This window comes from Rhinopithecus roxellana, chromosome 15 (genome assembly GCF_007565055.1).
Source record: "Rhinopithecus roxellana isolate Shanxi Qingling chromosome 15, ASM756505v1, whole genome shotgun sequence".
NCBI classification, from domain to species: Eukaryota; Metazoa; Chordata; class Mammalia; order Primates; family Cercopithecidae; genus Rhinopithecus; species Rhinopithecus roxellana.
The window spans coordinates 125,074,883-125,096,927 of NC_044563.1; the positions used below are offsets into that span (position 1 = coordinate 125,074,883).

Sequence of the window (22,045 nt, forward strand, 5' to 3'; positions counted from 1 at the left end):
AAATTAGTTGGGCATGGCACACACATGAAATCCCTGCTGCTTCAGAGGCTGAGGCAGTTGGACCGTTTGAGCCCAGGAATTCAAGGCTGCAGCGAGCCGTGATGTCACCACTGTATTTCAGTCTGGATGACAGAGCGAGACCCTCTCTCAAAAAACAAAAAAACAAAAACAAAACAAAAACAACAACAAAAAAGAAAACCAACATCAATCTGAAATCAACCTGTTCTGCAATGACACCCAGGTTGAGGCCATAAACACAGTCACTCATGAGGAAAAGAAAAATGGCACAGCCACCAACATAAAATGTCCTACAAACCGCAGACACAAACAGCCTGTTGAATGTGGAAGATTCCAAGGTAGTATCACTGCAACCGTGCTAATCTGCCAGTTAATCTGCCAGGGGAAGGGGATCCCTGTATCTCCAGGTGGTGGAAGTAGCAGCAGTCCTAGTCCAGGCCCGAGAGTAATCTGGCCTCTCCTGGGAGCTGCACCTGACCTGTACCTGTTTCCCTTCGTCACAAACTGTGCCCGCATGCAGACTAGTGAGGCCTGCAGGTGAAACATAACAATCCCAGCGATAACAATGCCAGGAGTATAGGAAAGGCCACAGTCTATGTTAAATTCACACTTAAAGTGTAGTTTGAGAGCCAGACCAGACCAGGGCAAGCATGTAAGTGCTACTCTTAAAAGACGCCCTTCCACACTCAGCCTCTACGCAGATTTGGAACACCCAGCAGGCTGTCAAGTGCGTTTGCCATCATGACACATTTGTATCTTAAATGGCTGAGTAATCACAATTCCCATAGTTGTTGAAAATACAATTCAGGCCGGGCGCGGTGGCTCTCGCCTGTAATCCCAGCACTTTGGGAGGCCGAGGCGGGCGGATCACCGGAGGTCAGGAATTCGAGGCCAGCCTGGGCAACATGGTGAAACCCTGGGTGTGGTAGAGCGTGCCTGTAATCCCAGCTACTCAGGAGAATCGCTTGGGAGGCGTAAATTGCAGCGAGCCAAGATTGTGCGGATGCACTCCAGCCTGGGCGACAGAGTGAGACTCCGTCTCAAAAAAACAAAAACAAAAACAAAAAAAACCCCCTAAAACCAACCAACCAAATAAAAAACAATTCAATAGGAGCACGTGGTCTTTTAATATGAAATCGTAAATATCTGCTTCAAACATAACAAAGTAACACAAAATTTTAGTTTGAACTTCTGAAAATCGAAAATGGAAAAACTCTGCAATTTTTCCTATTATGCCCAAGTTAACAGCATCAGGGTTAAGGGCACCACGCGGGGCACCCATGAACCGAGGCTTTGGTCCGTTTGGTTAGCTTTAGACAAGCGACTGCATTCATCCTCCATCTCTCCTTCAAGATAGTGAACACTTTTTCATGTCACTGAGTTGGAAATGGCCACAAAGCTGGTGGGAAATCCTTTATTCCACGGTCATTCGGCAGTTTCCCACGGCGGGGGAGCAGCTTTAATTCGCCCGTGGAGGGAGGGTGGAGCCGGAGGTCAGTCCTAGAAATGAGGTTTTTAGGGCAGAGAGCGGAGAAGACTCAGGACCGCCGCTCCCAGGATTCGCAAATCGAGATCCCGAGCACTAGCAGCGCGGCCTGCAACCTCCACCGGCTGTGAAGCCCACCGAGAGCTACAGGCGGGGCCGGGGTCACGTGACCGACGTCTGGTCAGCCGGGCGTGCGCGGGAGCACGCAGAACTGTTCGGCTCTGGACCGCGCGCGCGCGCATGCTGGGGGCGGGGCATGTGGGCCGGGCCTCCGGCGCGCGCGGCGGGCGGGGGCGGGACGGAGCGGAGTGGAGGGCGGGGGCGGGACGGAGCCGGGTGGAGGGCGGGGGCGGGGTCTAGTCCTGAGAGGCTGGGCAGGCGGTGGCAGCGGCGGGAGACGGGTGACCCGCGGCTGGGCGCCTCGGCCATGACTGCGGAGCTGCAGCAGGACGACGCGGCCGGCGCGGCCGACGGCCACAGCTCGGTGGGCTCCGCGGCGGCGAGCGGGAGCTGGGGGCGGGCTCCAGGCCCTGAGGGGAGCGTGCGGGGCCTGCGGGGCTGCGGGCTGCGGAGGGCGCCCCGGCCGGGCGGGACAGGGGGTGCGCCCGCGAGCGTAGGTGAGAAGGCCGAGGGCTCTGCGGGGCTCGGGCCGCGGAGATTGATGACTGCATTTTCGCGTCCGTGGGCGAGCTGAAGTTGCAGGGGGATTTCCAGATTTTGGAAAACCAAATATAGAGGGCTGGACGTGGGGTTCTCCGCCGCAGGGATCAGTAAGGTGAGCGCTCCTGGGCCCCGACCGGGGTGAGAAACTTCCGAAAGCGGCAGCGTTGGTTGGTTTTGTTTTGTTTTGCTTTGACTTTTAAATCGGTTTTATGGCGGCGTTTTTAAAAGGTTAAAGGAGACCGAAGTTATTTCACTTAAAGTCCGGAATTATCACCGTCTTCTGTAAGACCAGGGGTCCCAGTTACCACCACTTCCTTCCCTCCCCACCCAGCTTTGAAAACAAAACAGCGCAGCCTCCCCAATTATTGCATTCATCACTCTAGATTTTTAAGAAGGGGGAGGAGCAGTGTGATGAATAGAAAGTCTACTGATAATGCTGTCCTGTTCCCAGTGTCTAAGAAGACTGAAATCAATACGAGGACTTCTGAGTTCAGATGGTGAGAGTGAAAGAACCCTGGTTTGGGAGAAAAGCTAATGTCTGTATGAAGAAACTTGGGAAGTGGGCAATTTGAGCTTGTCTTCTAGTGTTACTTCGGAATGTTATAACTTAACACCACCTCCTCACCCCTCAAGTATTACACTTTTTCAAGACAAAATGGGAAATCTGTGCCAGTTATTCAAATACGAGTTTGGAAGTTTATATTTGTCATACAAAGCTGGCAGATAGATGCCTTCAGGTGAGAATCCTTTTATATCTTTTTACTCTTTTGTCTGGAAGGCCAGTAGTAGTTGGCATATACGCACTTTTTTTTTTTTTTTTTTTTGAGACGGAGTCTCCCTCTGTTGCCTAGGCTGGAGTGCAGTGGTGCGAACTCGGCTCACTGCATCCTCCGCCTCAGCCTCCTGAGGAGCTGGGATTACAGGCGCCCGCCGCCGGCCCGGCTAATTTTTGTACTTTACTAGAGTCGGCGTTTCACCATATTGGTCAGGCTGGTCTCAAACTCCCGACCTCAGGTGATTCACCGCCTCGGCCTTCCAAAGTGCTGGGATTACAGGCGTGAGCCACCGGCGCCCAGTCTGGACGCACTTTTTTTTTTTTTTTCAGACATAGTCTCACTTTGTCGCCCAGGCTGGAGTGCAGTGGCGCGATCTCGGCTCACTGCAACTTCCGTCTCCCGGGTTCAAGCGATTCTCCTGCCTCAGCCTCCCGAGTAACTGGGACTACAGGCGCTCGCCGCCACGCCCAGCTAATTTTTTGTATTTTTAGTAGAGATGGGGTTTCACCGTGTTAGGATAGTCTCCATCTCTTGACCTCGTGATCCACCCGCCTTGGCCTCCCAAAGTGCTGGGATTACAGGCGTGAGCCACCGTCCCCAGTCTGGATGCACTTTTTAAAACTCATGTTAGAAAAATATACTTCCAGGTCCTGGACTCCAAAACGAAAGTATCATGCACTGATTTCTAGTGGAAATGTTATTGTTCTATGTTCACAAGTGCCTATTGAAATGTATCAGGATTTTTCTGTTTGGCTTCAGAGATCAGTTCTATTTGTTTTTAGCACAGTGACTTAAAAACATGGGAAAATTTTAGTTTGGAGACCATCATATTGATTTAGAGAAGAGACTATTTTAAGGGAGAGAAGTCATATTTAAATTTGTCGTGGCTCAGTCATTTAAGACCATGTGCCTATTAATCAGTGGCATCTTCATTTACCTCTGCCGCAGTTTGAGTAGTGACCCTATTTCAGCATTCTCCATTTGAGAGTTTGTGTGTGAGCTACTTGATGAGCATTTGTATGTAAGTCATAGCTATTTTGGGAAGGCTTGGAACTCCAGTGGCTGTGGCTGGCTGGAGTACTCTGATTCCTGGCCACCTGCAGAGTGATGACATTTACTGTTCTTCCCAGTGATTTGCCCTATACGGAAGGCTGTTAAGCTTGGAATGCTTGATAATGTTCGCCTCTTTTATTTTTGCTAATAAGCTTAAAGTTATCAGGATAGGTTGAAGGAACTTACAGGAAAAATACCTTTTGCATCTTACAGGAAAGATTTTAATAACTTCTTCCTCATCTTGGTAAGTTTCACGTTAGAATGGATTCTTTATTTTGAACTCTCTGAGGCATTCTACCTTTCCCTTAAAGGATATTTCATTGTTCTAGTTGAGGAGAGCTATCCGTCCCTGACACTCAGAAGCTATTTAAAGCCTAGACTGCTTCCCTTCCCTTATTGGTCAGTTGTACACAGGACAGACAAAACCCTTTATGGCCTCCCAAGAATTTTAGTGAGAGAAATATGTAGTACTCTTGAAATACGCCCTCAGTATGGACTCAAATCTGAGAGTAGACACTTTGTGATTTCACTAAATCCCCCAGACTGCAAACTGGTATTCGAATATCTGAAGAGATTATGTACTGACGGCTTCCTGTATTTCAATCAATTCTTGACTTCTATAGCAGCAAAGTTTACTATTATTACAGGAGAAACAACTTGAAGTCGGTTTGGTTCTTATAAACCTGTCATTCTTGGCAGCTATACTGAGGGTTCATATCACACATTCTTTATGTCAGCTGAAGTTCTATAAAAACCTGCCGGTTTCAGTGAAAATCTAGTGCCCTTTTTGCTTTCTCTGGATTTATTGACCTTTCATGTCCTTTTACTTTGTCTCATTAACTGATTTTTAAAACATCAGTAAGTCAGTGATTGGTTCCACAACTCTCATGCCCCTCTGCCCCCAAATACAAACAGTATTTTTAAGACTTACTGGCAAATAGCATCTTATTGGCAAGATCTCTCTGTGTGTTCTGTTTCATCAAAGAAATTAAATCAGTAGTAAAATGAAGCAAGTGCTTACCAAGGAAGATAATGCTGATAATAGTAATAGCTAATGCTAATTGAGCATGCACTATGTGCCAGACTCTGTGCTCAGAACTTAACGTAGCATTCTCTTAGTACTTACACAACTCCACGAAGTTTCTATGAGAAGGCTTATACTTGCTAAGTAATTTGTCCAAGGTCACCCAGCGAGGATATGGTACAGTTGGAATTGTATCTAGGCAGTTCTGACCCCAAGAGCCCAAGGCGCCCCTTTTCCTATCTCATAGTTGATGGGCCCATTGCTCTGAATCACAGACTTTCCACTACTCTTGTAATGCCTTTTCTAGAACTCTCCTAATGTTTTAAACTTCCAGTCCTCCCTACAGTCTTTCTAAATAGATAATCTTCTTTTCTACTTGACTGAACTTGCTGATGTCTAAAAAGAGCTCCCTGCCTCATGTTTTGTCCCCGTCTCCCTACTCCAGCTCATCTCTTTTCTCTTATTTTGGTGGAAAAGTTTCCCTTCCTCCGCCCCCCCCCCACCCCCACCCCCAACTTTCATTTCTTAGAGATAAACCTAGATTAATGGTTTTTACTAGGGAGAGATTTTGTAATCTAGGAAGCATTTGGCAATGTCTGGAGACTTTCTGATTGTGACTCCAGAGGGAAGATGCTACTGGAATCTAGTGCCTAGAAGCCAGGAACGCTGCTAAACATCCTGCAGTGTACAGGAGTAAGCCCCGCAAAACAGTTATGTGTAAATTGTATAAATAGTACTGAGCTTGACAAACTCTGATCTAGATGATGTCTCCTCTTTCTATTATGTCCTTTCTCCTTAGTCACCTTTACTGTCTTCTCCCTTGCTACTCACATTATGGTCCACAGACTGGCAGCATTCACATCCCCTAGGATTTAGAAATGCAGAGAGTTGAGTGTGCTAGAGCCAGCTTGCTCTGCCTCTCCAGCTGATTTCGTACATCTCTTTCCAGCTCTGTGTTCAGTGACCTCATGTTGATAACTGTGCCAGGGTGGGAATATTTATACCAAGGAAACAAGCCAATACACTGCCAATCAGCATACCACTGCCTGTATCCCCACTCTAGACCTATTCAATTAGTTTCTGCCTTTTGACAAGATTCTTGGGTGATTCATTTGCATATTACATTTTGAAAAGCGTATGGATAGAATTTGCATTTTCCATTTTGCCATGCACTTGTCCTGTATCTTGAAACCAAATAGCAGCAACAAAAGCGTCTACTGCCCAGTCCAGCTGTTGTCTCCACCTTTCTCCTTTTGTTTGCTTCTGGAACAAAGTTTCTAACCCCACCTGTTTCATTTCTAAAACATTTTTCCAGTGACAGTGTATTCAGACTCAATATACAAAACTTGGAAAATACAGACCTGAGCAAGACTAACTCTTAAGCTGACAGGAGATTGAGGGAGGTTGGTTCCCAGATTCTGCTACAGAACTTAAGGTGGCAATAACAGCTTCCTCAAAAGCCCAATAATTAGATGGCTGTGTGGACCAGTCTGGGCTCCAGCAAGTGGCCGAGTGTTCAGAAGCCTGCAGAGGGAGTGACTAGGCAGCAGCAGGTTAGGTTGAAAGGCAGTGAGTGGTTTTATGTAATCAGAATCTGCTCAGCAGCCTACTTTGCCAAGGCAAGATCTCTCCCTCTGTCACCCAACTGGAGTGCAGCGATGTGATTGTAGCTCACTGTGGCCTTGACCTCCTAGGCTCAAGCAATCCTCCCACCTCAGCCTCCTGAGTAGCTGGGACCACAGGCGTGCACCACCGCACTTGGCTGCTTTTTTATTCTTTTTGTAGAGATGAGGTCTTACTATGTTGCCCAGGCTGGTCTTGAACTCCTGGGCTCAAGCAGTCCTCCTGCCTTGGCCCCCCAAAGTGTTGGGAGTACAGGCATGAGCCACCACACCTGGCCCCCTCATACTTTTGTTATTTTATGCTTTTATGATCCCTCATTACCACTTTTTTGCTGATGCTTTTTTTTTTTTTTTTTTTTTTTTGAGACAGAGTTTCGCTCTTGTTGCCCAGGGTGGAATGCATTGGCGCGATCTTGGCTCACCACAACCTCCGCCTCCTGGGTTCAAGCTACTCTCTTGCTTCAGCCTCCTGAGTGGCTGGAATTACAGGCATGCACCACCACTCCCAGCTAATTTTGTATTTTTAGTAGAGACAGGGTTTCTCCATGTTTGTCAGGTTGGTCTCCAACTCCCGACCCCAGGTGATCTGCCCGCCTCAGCCTCCCAAAGTGCTGGGATTACACTCATGAGCCACCGTGCCTGGCTCCAAGTCTGTATTTCTAATCCTGAGTTGCATATGACTTCTATATTGTGTTTCCCCGTGCTTTTTGAACAGTTCTGCTTGAATATCAACCTCCTTGGCTATAAACATTTGCTGCATACTTATTTTCCCAGGGTTGTTATACTAGGCATGGGAATGTACACTTGTATTACTAGTGTCTGCCATATGCTATATGCCACCCTAAGCACTTTTCTGTACATTTTTATTTACAAAAACCCAGCAAGGTGTAAACTATTATCTTATTACTGATAAGGAAACTGAGATGTCTTGTTTGTTTTTTGAGATAGGGTTTCACTCTGTCACCCAGGCTGGAGTGTGGTGACACCATCAAGGCCCAATGCAGACTTGACCTCCTAGACCCAAGCAATCCTCAGACTCTTGAGTAGCTGGGAGCACAGGTATGCACCACCACTCCTGGCTACTTGTATTTTATTTTGTTTTTTGAGACAGATCTCCCTCTGTTGCCCGGGCTGGAGTGCTCACTGTAACCTCCACCTTCTGGGTTCAAGTGATTCTTCTGCCTCTGCCTCTGCCTCCCAAGTAGCTGGGATTACAGGCATATGCCACCATGCCTAATTTTTGTATTTTTAGTAGAGATGTGATTTCACCATGTTGGCCAGGCTGGTCTTGAACTGTTGACCTCAAGTGATCTGCCTGTCTTGGCCTCCCAAAGTGCTGGGATTATAGGCATGAACCACTGCGCCCAGCCTCTGGTTACTTTTAAAAGTTTTTGTAGCAATGGGGTCTCTCTGTGTTGCCCAGGCTGGTCTCAGACTTGTGAACCAAGTCATCCTGCCTCAGCCTTCAGAAGTGCTGGGATTATAGGCATGAGCCACTGTGCCTGACCTCAGATGTTAGTATGCCTTATAAGGGCCTCATGTGAGATTGATTTATTTATTCCTTTTCTTTCTTTTATCTTTTTTTTTTTTTTTTGAGACAAGGTCTTACTCTGTCACCTAGGCAGGAGTAGTGCAGTGGGTCAGTCATGGCTCATGGCAGCCTCAACCTCCTGGGCCCAAGCAATTCTCCTACCTCAGCTTCCTGAGTAGCTGGGACTACAGACATGTGCCACCATGCCTACCTAATATTTTTAGTTTTTGTAGAGATGGGGGTCTCTTTATGTTCCCCGGACTGGTTTTGAACTCCCACGCTCCAGTGATCCTCCCGCCTGAACCTCCCAAAGTATTGGAATTTATAGGCATAAGCCAGGGTACCTAGCTCTTTTTTTTCTTTATTCGTATGAGATTTTAAACTGAAGTCCATTTGCTTCTATCTTACAGATGAGAAATGCAGCTTACAACCGTGATTAAATTACAAGTAGCAGAGCTGTGACTTCAAGCCATTCTGACTTGAAGCATAGCATTTCTCCAACTTTAGTACAAGCCTTTCTAAAACCAAAGTTTCTGACTTACCATTTGACTATGAAGCACTTTAATAACTTTAATAATTTTAACAACTTTTCATTGAACCCTCTTAGGCACTCTATGAAATAAAATTTGGTATGACCAGGAAGTAGAATTTGCAAAGTGACACAGCGAGTAAGTAATAAAACCAAAACTATAACACAGGATATCAGTATTTTTACTGTAAACTCTAGAGGAGTTTAGTTGGGCAGGCAAGTCCCAGTATTTTACATTTCTTCATTTTGCTAATAATTACTGTTTGCAGTACTTCATTTGATAGTCATACAGGGCTGTCAAAGCGTTTGGTGTACTTCATTTTCCATTCTGGAAACTGATGCTAGGAAGATTGAGATTTGCCAGGAGGCTGATGTGTGCTGGAGTCTGGGCTGCATGGCACTATTTCCAGCGTTTAGGCTTTCTACATAAAACAGGGGTCAAAATATCAGACACACAAAACCAAACTAAAGATCTGCCTCAGTAAGTACCAGCTACATGCTACATGATGGCTGGTAGGCACTTTAACCCTAAGAAGGTTTTCTAAACAACATTTTCTTTTTCAATCTTCTTGCCCAAGTTAGTACTTTCTGGTGTCCCCTCCCTCCCTCCCTTCCTTCCTTCCTGTATGGGGTATGTATACAGGTTTCCTTATTCATTTGTTTTTTCGTAGAGTTGGGGTCTTGCTGTATTGCTTAGGCTGGAGTGCAGTGGCTATTCACAGGCATGATCGTGGTGTACCACTGTTTGAAAATCCTGGGCACAAGTGATCCTTCTGCCTCAGCCTGCTGCAGAGCTGCTACTACAGGTGTGTGCCACTGGACCCAGGTGATTTTTTTTTTTTTTTTCCAATTGAGGCAAAATTTATATAACATAAAATTATTTTAAAGTGGGGCTGGGAGCGGTGGCTCACTGAGGTCAGGAGTTCAAGTCCAGCTTGGCCAACATGGTGAAACCCCATCTCTACTAAAAGTACAAAAATTAGCCAGATGTGGTGGTGAGCACCTGTAATTCCAGCTGCTTGGGAGGTTGAGGCTTGAACCTGGGAGGCAGAGGTTGCAGTGAGCCGAGATCGCGCCACTGCACTCCAGCCTGGGTGACAAGAATGAAACTGTGTCTCCAAAAAAAAAAAAAAAAAAAATTAAAGTGTACAAGTTCAGTGACATTTAGTATATTCACAATATTGTGCAATCACCAATTCTGTCTAGTTCTAAAACATTTTCATTACCCTCAAAGAAAACTTTATAACCATTAAGCAGTCACTCCCTATTCCCCACTGCCCTCAACCCCTGGCAGTACCAATCTACTTTCTATCTCTAGATTTACCTACTAGAGAGATTTCATCTAAATGGATCATACACTATGTGATCTATTATGTGTGGCATCTGTCATTTATTGTAATGTTTTTGAGATTTGTTCAAGTTGTAGCATGTATTAGTTCTTCATTTTAATCATGAATAATATTCCACTGTATGTATAGATCATGTTTTGCCTGTCCATTCTTCCATTGATGGACATTTTAGTTATTTACACCTTTTGGTTATTATGAATAGTTCTGCTGTGAATATTCATATACTCATATTTGAGTACCTGTTTTCTGTTCTTCTGGGTATATACCTAGAAGGAATTGTTGACTTATTTACTTCTTGAAGAATTGCCGGACTGTTTTCCAAGGTTGCTGTGGAAGTTTTATATTCCCACCAGCAATACACAAGGGTTCTAGTTTTTCTCTTTCCTCATCAAAACGCTTATTATTTTTTGTTTTTGTTTGATAATAGCCATCCTAATGGGTGTGAAGTGGCATCTCGTTGTGGTTTTGATTTGGCCATGTTAATGTTGTGGCTAATGTTAAGTGTCTTCATAAACTTATCGACTATTTATATATCTTCTTTGGAGAAATACCTTTTTAAGTTCTTTGCCCGTTTTTGAATTGGGTTGTCTGTTTTTTGGTTGTTGACTTAAAGAGAGTTCAAAGAGAGTTCTTTGTATTGTCTAGATGCTAGACCCTTACCAGAAAAAGGATTTAAAAGTATTTTCTCCCATTGTCTTTTCACTTTTTTCATAATTTGTACACTATATATTTCTTTTTTTTTTTTTTTCTCGAGACAGAGTCTGGCTCTGTCACCCAGGCTGGAGTGCAGTGACATGATCTTGGTTCACTGCAACCTCCGCCTCTTGGGTTCAAGTGATTCTCTTGCCTCAGCCTCCCAAGAAGCTGGGATTACAGGCACGCATCACCATGCCTGGCTAATATTTGTATTTTTAGTGGAGACAGGATTTCACCATGTTGGCCAGGCTGGTCTTGAACTCGTGACCTCAGGTGATCCACCTTGGCCTCCTAAAGTGCTTGGATTACAGGCATGAGCCAACCGTACCCGACCAGCACTGTATATTTCTTGTTGTATTTCTTGATGTATGTATTTATTTCTTGAATTTGAACACCGGTTGTCTTTTCACTTTCTTGATAATGCCCTTTGATGAGGAAAAGTACCTCAGCCCACTTTAGTGTCCCAAGTAGCTGGGACTACAAGTGCACACCACTATGCCTGGCTCAAAAGTGTTATTATTTTTTTCTTTCATTGCTTGTGCTTTTGGTGTCATATCTAAGAATCCATTGACACATCCAAGGTCATGAAGACTTAGCTCTGTGTTCTCTTTTAAGAATTTTATAGTTTCAGTTCTTTATTTAGGTTGTCGATCCATTTTGAGTAATTTTGTGTATTGTGTGAGGTAGGGTTCCAGTGTGATCCTTCTGCTGTGGATATCCAGTTGTATCAATACCATTTGTTGAAGACATGGTTTTTCCCCCATCAAATGGTCTTGGCACTCTGTTGAAAATCAGTTGACCATAGATACGAGTTCATTTCTGGATTCTCAGTTCTATTCTGTTGGTCTATATATCTGTCCTTATGCCAGTACTACACTGTTGTGATGACCATAGCTTTGGATTAATACTAAGTTTTGATATAAGAAGTGTGAGTCCTCCAACTTTGTTCTTCTTTCAATATTGTTTTAATTCTTCCAGGTCCTTTGAAATTCTGTATGAATTTGAGGATCAGCTTTTCTATTTCTGCAAGAAAGGCCAAAGCACTGCAGCTTTTAGAATTTGTTAGCAGGTTTTCTGATTTTCACTAGAGGTCCCTCCAGCCCCCTGCCACACGCACACACATAGGGCCTTTGGAATTTTGATAGGGATTACATTGAACTTTTGAATTGCTTTGAGTAGTATTACCACCTTCACAGCATTAAGTCTTTGTGGCCAGACGCAGTGCCTCACGCCTGTAATCCCAGCACTTTGGGAAGAGGCCAAGACGAGCAGATTACTTGAGCTCAGGAGTTCAAGACCAGCCTGGGCAACATGGTGAAACCCCACCTTTACCAAAAATACAAAAAATCTTAGTTGGGCTTGATGGCACACATCTGTGTTCCCACCTACTTGGGAGGCTGAGGAGGGAGGAACGCTTGAGCTCATAGGGTGGAGGTTGAGGTGCACTCTAGCCTGGGTGACAGAGAGAGACCCCATCTCAAAAAAAAATACTGTCTTCGTGATGGTTAAGTTAATGTGTCAATTGATTGGGCCATGAGGTATGCAGACATTTGGTCAAACATTATTCTAGGTGTGTCTATGAGAGTGATTCTGGATGAGATTAACATTGAATCAGTAGACTGTGTAGAGCAGTTTGAATTCTCTAATGTGGGTAGTGGGCCTCATTCAATCAAGACCTGAATAGAACAAAAATGCTAAGAGGAAACTTTGCTTGCCTGACTGCTTGAGCTGGGACATTAATCTTCCTCAGTCCTGGCACTGGAACTTAGACAACCATCAGCTCTCTTGGTTTGCAGGACTTCAGACTCAGACTGGAACTTACACACTCAGCTCTCCTAGTTCTTGGGCCTCAGACTTACACTAAAACTACACCGCTGGTCTCCTGGTTCTCCAGCTTGCTAACTGCAGGATCTTGAGACTTCTCAGTCTCCACAGTCATGTGAGCCAATACCTTGTAATAAATCTCACCGCCTATATTTATCTCCTTTCCCTTCTGTTTCTCTGGGGAACTCTGACTAGTTCAGTTTTCCAGTTCATGAACCTGGGGGTTTTTCAATTTATTTAGGTCTTTAACTTCTTTCATCAATTTTTAAATTTTTTTTTTTTTTTTTGAGGCAGAGTCTCACTCTGTTGCCCAGGCTGGAATGCAGTGGTGAGATCTTGGCTCACTGCAACCTCCACCTCTTGGGTTCAAGTGATTCTCCAGCCTCAGCCTCCCGAGTAGGTGGGACTACAGGCACGTGCCACCATGCTTGGCTAATTTTTTGTATTTTTAGTAGAGATGGGGTTTCACCATGTTGGCCAGGCTGGTCTCAAACTCTTGACCTCAGGTGATCCACCCGCCTCAGCCTCTCAAAGTGCTGAGATTACAGGCATGAGCCACTGTGACCGGCAAATTTTTTTTTTTTTTTTTTTGGAGACAGGGTCTCACTCTTTTGCCAGGCTGGAGTGCGGTGGCACAATGTTGGCTCACTGCAACTTCCATCTTCTGGGCTCAAGCAGTCCTCCCACTTCAACCTTCTGAGAAGCTGGGACTACAGGCACGCACTGCCTCACCTGACTAATTTTTGTGTTTTTTTGTAGAGATGGTGTTTTACCATGTTGCTCAGGCTGGTCTCGAACACTTCAACTCAAGCAATCTGCCTGCCTCGGCCTCCCAAAGTGCTGGGATTACAGGTGTGAGCCATTGCACCCAGCCTCAGCAGTGTTTTATAGTTTTCAGTATACAGGTTTTTCTTCTTTTCTTTTCCTTTTTTTTTTAAAGACAGAGTCTTGTTCTGTTGCCCAGGCTGAAGTGCAGTGGCATAATCTCACTACAACCTCCACCTCCTAGGTTCAAGCGATTCTCCTGCCTCAGTCTCCCAAGTAGCTGGGATTACAGGCACCTGCCACCCCGCCCGGCTAATTTTTGTATTTTTTGTAGAGACGGGGTTTCACCATGTTGGCCAGGCTGGTCTCGATCTCCTGATCTTCTGATCAACCTGCCTCTGCCTCCCAAAGTGCTGGGATTACAGATATAAGCCACCGCACCCAGCCCAGGTTTTTTACCGCTTTGGTCAAATTTGTTCCTAAGTATTTTATTCTTTAGGATGCTATTATAAATGTAATTGTTTTCTTAATTTCCTTTTTGATTTCTTATTGCTGTTTTATAGAAACACAGCTAAATTTTGCCTGTTTATGTTTACCTTGAAGCTGCTGAATTTGTTTACCAGCTGTGGTAACTTTTTTGCAGATTCTTTGGGATTTTGTATATATAGGATCACGTCATTTGTGAATACAGTTTTACTTTTTTATCCCTTGGAATTTAGATACCATTTATTTTTTATTCTTGCCTGATTGCTCTGGCTTAAACTTCCAGTACAGTGTTGAATAGCAGTAGTGAATGTGGGCATCTTTGTCTTGTTCCTGATTTTACAGGTAAAGTTTTCAGTCTTTCACCATTGAATATGATGTTAACTCTTAGTTTTTTATAAAGGCCCTTTATCATGTTGAGGGAATTCCCTTTTGTTCCTAGATTTCTGATGGTTTTTATTATGAATGTGTGTTGGATTTTGTCAAATGTTTTTCTGCATCAATCAAGGTGACCATTGTTTTTTTTTCCTCCTTCATTCTGTTGGGGTGTTATATCACATTTTTGGTTTGCTTCTATCTTATTGGCAAGGGCATTCTCTTAGGCATCCATTGCAAATGTATGACTAAGCTGTCTCTCTTCATTCTTTGAGATGTTCAGAGTATGTCCTACTATGACGTTTTGCCTACCAGCATTCTCTCTCTCTCATCACAGTTAGTTTACTCAGTAGCACTGTAACTCAAGCTTTCTTTTCCTAGTGTCATCCCACGTTGAACCAGTTGTTCACATGGGCTAGATTAATCCACTTAAATGCCTTTTCTTCCTTAATGTATCTTCCCTGCTGAGGAACCTGCAGTGATTATCCATTGCTCATCAGATCAAACCTAAACTCTTCCTGACATTTAGAACCCTTTGTAATCCAATCCCACATCACCTCTCTGATCTCTGTTATTTATTTATTTGAGACAGAGAGTCTTGCTTTTGTCGCCCACACTGGAGTACAGTGGCGCAGTCTTGGCTCACTGCAACCTCTGCTCCTAGGTTCAAGCCCTTCTCCTGCCTCAGCCTCCCAAGTAGCTGGGATTACAGGCGTTCATCACCACATGCAGCTAATTTTTGTATTTTTAGTAGAGATGGGGTTTCACCATGTTGGCCAAGGTGGTCTCGAGCTCCTGACCTTAGGTGATCCACCCACCTCAGCCTCCCAAAGTGCTGGGATTACAGGCGTGAGCCACCATGCCCAGCTATCTCTGTTACTTATTAAAAATAGAAACTATACACGAACACCCACCTAGTAATAACTTAAAATTTTATCATTGCTACATTTCTAAAACTATAAGCATATAAATTTGATTTCTCATATCTTTCCCAGTTTTTCAATTAGCCCTACCAATATGTTGTTAAAAATTGTATTTTCCTTCATTTTTGGTGATGTGTTCGATGTGTTTTTCAGCCTCATTTCTCATATTTAGTTGGGACATGTATTCAAAGAAATGAAAACATATTTTCTTAATATATCCTAAAATAAGCAAAAAGCAAAGCATAGGACATTATGTAGCATATGAAAAAATATATTCATGTGCATAGACAATTTCTGGGAAGATAACAGAAACTGTTAATGGTAGTAGCCCTGGGAAATAGAAGTAGGGTGGGAGGAAGGTGATTTCCTTTTCGTTTTATACCCTTTTGTACTATTGGAATTTCTTAGTACATGTGAAGAAAGAGATGGAAAAAATTAAAAAGTAAATAATGATCGGTTCCTTTTTTTTCTTGTTTTTAAGTCCCAGTTTAAACCCCTTTACCTGATATAACAGTGGCCAAATTTTAAACACTTTTAATGGTTTTTAAAAACTTTAAGCCAATTGATAAACTCAAACAGGTATTTTCATCATGTACTGACATTTGCATCATTCACAAAAATTATTAAGTAGTCTATTTCAGGGAATTTAGCTGTGTCCGCAGAAAGCTGCTGTTTGTCTTTTTCAGACAGCCATATTCTTACAGGCTACTTTAGGTTTCTGTTCCATGAAAAAATTGGATCAGCATGGCATTGTTGCTGGAAGAAAAACTGAAAAAATCCCAGGGCTTTTAAGGGCCATTCCTTGTTTTATGGAGGTTGGAAAGGTTAGCAACTGTCTTTGTTGTTCAGACAGAGGTGTTTTTTCTCTTTTTTTCTTTTTTTTTTTTTTGAGACGTAATCTCGCTCTGTCGCCCAGTCTGGAGTGCAGTGGCGCGATCTCGGCTCACTGCAACCTCTGTCCCTGGGTTCAAGCCATTCTCCTGCCTCAGCCTCCCGAGTAGCCTTGCATCCCAGGTGCCTGCCACCACGCCTGGCTAATTTTGTGTGTTTTTAGTAGAGACGGAGTTTCACCGTGTTAGCCAGAATGGTCTCGATCTCCTAACCTCATGATCTGCCCACCTTGGCCTCCCAAAGTGCTGGGATTACAGGCGTGAGCCACCAAGCCCGGCCTTTTTTGTTGTTGTTTTTGAGACTGGAGACTCGCTCTGTTGCCCAGGCTGGAGTGCAGTGGTGCAATCTTGGCTCACTGCAAGCTCCACCTCCTAAGTTCAAGCAGTTCTCCTGCCTCAGCCTCCTGAGTAGCTGGGACTACAGGTGCTCACCACCATGCCTGGAGAATATATATATATATATATATATATATTTTTTTTTTAGTAGAGACGGGGTTTCACCATATTGACCAGGCTGGTCTTGAACTCCTGACCTTGTAATCCTCCTGCCTCTGCCTCCCAAAGTGCTGGGATCACCGGCATGAGCCACCACACTTGGCCAGAGTTTTTGGGGTTGATGCTATATGTTTTCTTTGACTCTTCAGGTGTTTTGTTTCCTTTTGTTCTTTTTTGGCTTTCCTTGGGTACTTAAGTTTTATTTTATAATTGTGAACCAGATCTTTAGCTTTGGAAGGAATTTTAGTAGGCACACCTTGGTAGTTCTTTGGAGTAAGGGAACATTTATTAATTATTTACTTAGTTGTAAATTTAGAAATGTCTTCGTAAGACTAGACAATTGAGATCAGGAAATATGTGCATCAGAATGATGAAAATAGCATCCCTGTTTGAAGGAATGGAATAACCTATAAAGCGTCTCATCACAATGCTAAATTAGGAGTTTTAACGATTAGTAATGACATATTTTGCATTATTTCATCAGAGAGTTTTAACTTAGTTACTGTAGGATCAGGCCAGGTATTGTTTGTTACAAAAACTTGATAGCTTAATGTTTTTAGTGTCTGAATAATCTTGTTAATTGCTCATTGTGGGTGAGTTATTTTTGCTCTTAAGAAAATCTCCTTTCTGAGAAGTGGGCTGGATTGCATCAAAACCATTGAGTAGCAGTGAGGTCAAAAAGCTTGAGTTCCTTCCTGATAGAGGTTTGTGTTTGCCTGTCTTTCTTTACTGCCTCTGGGCAAGAAAAGGGAGTACTTTTTGTTTTGTGAAAACATTGTGAATTTAACTCAGGAAATGCAAACCTGTTGGCTCTTGCAAGTTATTTGACTTCATTGTGAGAGGAGTACAGGCTTTGTCTTGTCTTCTTGTTGGGTGTGTACTTTACATATTGCAAGGTAGAGTGAAGTTAATATTTAAATCCTCTTTCTGTGAAGTTCAGGAGAAGTGAGTTAGTAATATGGTAGGATCTTGATGGGTTTAGCGTTACTGTAAAATTAATTTATATATATATATAGTACTTACGAAGATTTGGAGTGTGGGTTCTGTTGAGAACTTTAGCTAAATCTTTACAAGACTGGGTCGTGTCATAGCATTTGTGGATGTATATAAATAATGCATGTGAAATTTGTTATTCATACTCTTTACATTTTATTTTTATTTTTAAATTATGGAACACTTCATGAATTTGCATGTTATTCTCGCACAGGGTCCATGCTAATCTCTGTATTGTTCCAATTTTAATGTATTGCTCAAGCAAGCTCTTAGACTTTAAATAGCTATGTGTTTTATAGCTATCTTTGATTTAGCTTTTAATTCTAGTCATTTGATGATAAATAGGTTTTGTAAACCTTAATTTCCTAATGTGTGCAATGCCTACCTTTGTTATTAGGATTACATACATGAAAGGCGCCTGTTTCCTGACCAGTGTTCAGCCAGGTATGGTGATATGTGCCTGTAGTCCCAGCAACCTGGAAGGCTGTGGTGGGAGGAGCCTTTGAGTCCAGCAGTTAGGCCACTTGCGGTCAACATAGCGAGACCCCCATCTCCAAAAAGAAAAAAAAATTAAAGTAGTTACTCAATAAATATTAGTTGTCATTATCATCAGCACTGTCCCATGGATGATTCCAATTAGGCAGTGTATTGCATGATTCTTGCATTAAAGGAGGCAAGAATTTCATATTTAAAACAATTAGAGAACAGGTCTGGCCCCGTGGTTCATGCCTATTATCCCAGCACTTTGGAAGGCCAAGGTGGGTGGATCACTTGAGGTAAGGAGTTTTAAGACTAGCCTGGGTAACATAGTGAAACCTCATCTCTACTAAAATACAAAAATTAAGCTGGACGTGTTAGTGGGCGCCCATAATCCCAGCTGCTCAGGTGACTGGGGCAGGAGAATCGCTTGAACCCTAGAGGTGGAGTTTGCAGCTAGCTGAGATCACACCACTGCGCTCCAGCCTCGGTGACAGCAAGACTCCATCTCAGAATAGAATAGAATAGAATAGAATGGCATGGCATGGCATGGCATGGCATAGCATGGCATAGCATGATGAGGAATGCCAAGTGAAGACAGTGTCCACATTCAGTCACAGGCCTATTCATTTCCTTAACATGGGAGATGAGAAAGGGGAGAGAACAGTATGGGCCAGAGTTCTTAGAAGGGCTTCATATGGAGGAGGTAAGACAAATATAACCCTTGAATGTAGTTGGCATACCATAGTTTAATAATGTAGGTGGTGTTACAAGTGATTCTAGGAGCAACACTCTATGCGTGGGAGAATGAGTTTGCAGTAAGGAACTGAGAGGAGAAAAGGTAGAACAGGCTAAGCGGGGAATCAGGTAATGGTCTTTGAATGGCAAGATGAGGAATTTGGATTTGAATTTCCATGTAGAACATTGTTCTTGGAGCTATACAAAATAATTTTACATAGTTGTCATCTCTACCCAGTAGCCTTTAAAAAAAGGTCACTGGGCCAGGTGCAGTGGCTCACGCCTGTAACCCCAGTACTTTGGGAGGCTGAGACAGGTGGATCACTTGAGGCCAGAAGTTCGAGACCAGCCTGGTCAACATGGAGAAATCCCATCTCTACTTAAAATAGGAAAACTAGCTGGGCGTGGTGGTGGGCACCTGTAGTCCCAACTACTCGGGAGGCTGAGGTGGGAGAGTCACCTGAGCCCGCGATGCCGAGGCTGCAGTGAGCTAAGATCGTACCATGCCACTGTACTCCAGCCTGGGCCACAGAGCGACACCCTGTCTCAAAAAAAAAGGAAACTCAAGAATTTATTTTCCTTTCCTGATTGTGTTATCCCAGATATATTAATGTCCACTGCTACCTATTACAAAATGGAGAAAGATAAATGGAAATATTACAGTATAACTGACTTTAGTCCAAGGCCAAATGTAAATAATTAGTAAATTAGTATTTGAATACTGTATTTCATTGATTCACGTTTATTTGGGATTCTGAGATCTCTGACATCAAGGTGGTCTTAACATTTTTACTATCATCCAAGTAGCAGATGTGATGTTGTCGTTGTCTGCACTTGTATGAACTTGGTCATAGCTGTTACTATTGTTATAACAACAGTTGACAGTCAAGTTATATGTACTGTTAGTAATACATGGTTCACTTGCCATTGCATGTGTCACTTAAAAATTTACACTGTGATTCAACATTGAAATGAAAACAAAACAAAAAAACCAAAAAACCTGTATATGAAGCAAGGCATGGAAGCAGAATGGCAGGGTATAAATTTGATTTTATATGAAGCAAAATATTTACCTTTGGAGGAATGTTTCAGATTTTCTTGCAGAGCTATAGTCCAGTGCTTTATGCAACCCAGAAGGGAAGATACTATAGATGTATTATGCTGTGTTAAGTTTTGTTGCCGAGAAATATGAAAGAATTGCCTATCACATGCCAGGCAGTGCACCTGGAAGCAGGGGAAATTGCTATATTTCTCAATGTAAATGAAAAAGTTCAGAGATTTAAGAAGCTAGTGTGGTATATGTCTCCCAGGACTGCCATTAAGACATTGTGTCATAGTTTAAGTGGCAACAGTTTTCTTTTCTTCATTTGTAACTGATGGCACCTTAGATTTAGTCAAATGTAGTATTTACATCTCTGCTTCTGATGATAGCTGGTTTAGAACAGATTGTACTACTAAGTAATGAAACTTGTGATTATATAAGGACAAGCAAAATTTTAAAATAAACTTGTTAGGGTGCAAAGATCAAGGTCAAAATATAAAAATAGGCTGGGTGTGGTGGCTAACACCTATAATCCTAGCACTTTGGGAGGCTGAGGCAGGAGGAGGCGGAGGTTGAAGTGAGCCACAGATCGCGCCACTGGACTTCAGCCTGGGCAACAGAGTGAGAAGTAAATAAATTAATTAAAAGTAAAAACTGGCCAGGCGCCATGTTCATGCCTGTAATCCCAGCACTTTGGGAGGCTGATTGCCTGAGGTGGATCGCCTGAGGTTGGGAGTTCGAGACCAGCCTGGCCAGCATGGTGAAACCCCGTTTGTACTAAAAATACAAAAAATTAGCCGGGTGTGGTGGCCAGCGCCTGTAGTCCCAGCTACTCAGGAAGCTGAGGCAGGAGAATTGCTCGAACTCAGGAGGCGAAGGTTGCAGTGAGCCGAGATTGCACCGTTGCACTCCAGCCTGGGTGACACAGTGAGACTCTGTCTCAAAAATAAATAAATTAATTAATTAATTAAATAAATAAAATACAAGAATAAGATGTTTGCATTTTTTTGCACTAGATAGGTATTCTTGCCTATCTTTTTGTCTTCTCAAATACAGCATGGCATAGTGCATCCCTTATCAGCAGTAACTGTGTAAAGTTGCTTAACCTCTCTGTGCCTCAGCTTTTTGTAGGATGGGCATAATACCTGTGTCCCAGGTCTGTTACGAGGGTTCAGTGAGTTAAATTAGTTCATACATGCCAAGTGTTTATAGCAGTACCTGGCTAAAAGTAAGCAGTATATGTTAGCTATTACTTTTTACTGGGATTATTTTCTCTGAATCATAAATGTTAATTTTTATACAGAACAATTCCCAATGAAGATGCGATTATCCCATTGTTACCTTCTTGACGCTAGTTTGGTATTAATGTACTACTTATTCCCCCTCTCGATTATTCCACCCTTTTTTGGGTACATTGATGTTGATCTTTTAGAAAATTATGTGTGGGCCGGGCGCGGTGGCTCAAGCCTGTAATCCCAGCACTTTGAGAGGCCGAGACAGGCGGATCACGAGGCCAGGAGATCGAGACCATCCTGGCTAACATGGTGAAACCGGGTCTCTACTAAAAAATGCAAAAAACTAGCCGGGCGAGATAGGAGTCCCAGCTACTCAGGAGGCTGAGGCAGGAGAATGGTGTGAACCCGGGAGGCGGAGCTTGCAGTGAGCTGAGATCGTGCCACTGCACTCCAGCCTGGGCGACAGAGCGAGACTCCGTCTCAAAAAAAAAAAAAAAGAAAAAAAAAAAAAAGAAAATTGTGCGATTTTTGTGAGATACATAGATTCGTACCACTTTTATACAGTAAAATCAAATGGAATTAGAATTAGTTTCAAAAAAACTAGTATTTAATTTTTCTAAAAATTACATGCTTGCGATTTTAGTTTTTGCTTAGGCTGAATCTGGATACCTTTTCGTATGATAATCACTCTCCCAGTGCACAGGCAGTGACTGGATTTGACAAGACTGACAGCGTGAAAGTCTGCTGGTCTCAGCAGGGTAGGGTTCCATTTGTAGCCTATGACTATAGTCTGACTACAGCAGAACGACTGTTGATGCTTCTCCGAGGACTTTGTTTATTTATTTATTTATTGAGACTGAGTTGTGCTCTTGTTGCCCAGGCTGGAATGCAATGGCACGATCTTGGCTCACCGCAACCTCCACCTCCCGGGTTCAAGCAATTCTCCTGCCTCAGCTTCCTGAGTAGCTGGGATTACAGGCATGTGCCACCATGCCCAACTGATGTGTATTTTTAGTAGAGACGGGGCCATGTTGGTCAGGCTGGTCTCGAACTCCCAA

General features: G+C 43.3%; 1 protein-coding gene and 1 pseudogene across 17 annotated transcripts in view; one reads left to right on the forward strand and one right to left on the reverse strand.

Moving 5' to 3' along the window:
* Positions 1-1,860: 1,860 nt before the first annotated feature.
* USP28 (ubiquitin specific peptidase 28) overlaps positions 1,861-22,045 on the forward strand; it is an 81,111-nt gene continuing 60,926 nt past the window's right edge. For 7 of the 17 annotated variants that reach the window (XR_748986.2, XM_010372370.2, XM_030918109.1 and 4 more), the window contains exon 1: positions 1,869-1,988. Coding sequence is in view for 11 of the 17 variants with exons in the window: in XM_010372370.2 (XP_010370672.2) it covers positions 1,932-1,988 (57 nt within the window). In the remaining 6 variants the exon portion in view is untranslated. Of the gene's footprint in view, positions 1,989-9,373; positions 9,509-22,045 lie in introns of all 17 variants that reach the window. The other 10 variants (XM_030918107.1, XM_030918113.1, XM_030918110.1 and 7 more) reach the window with 5 other exon arrangements.
* LOC115893720 lies at positions 17,665-17,759 on the reverse strand (annotated as a pseudogene).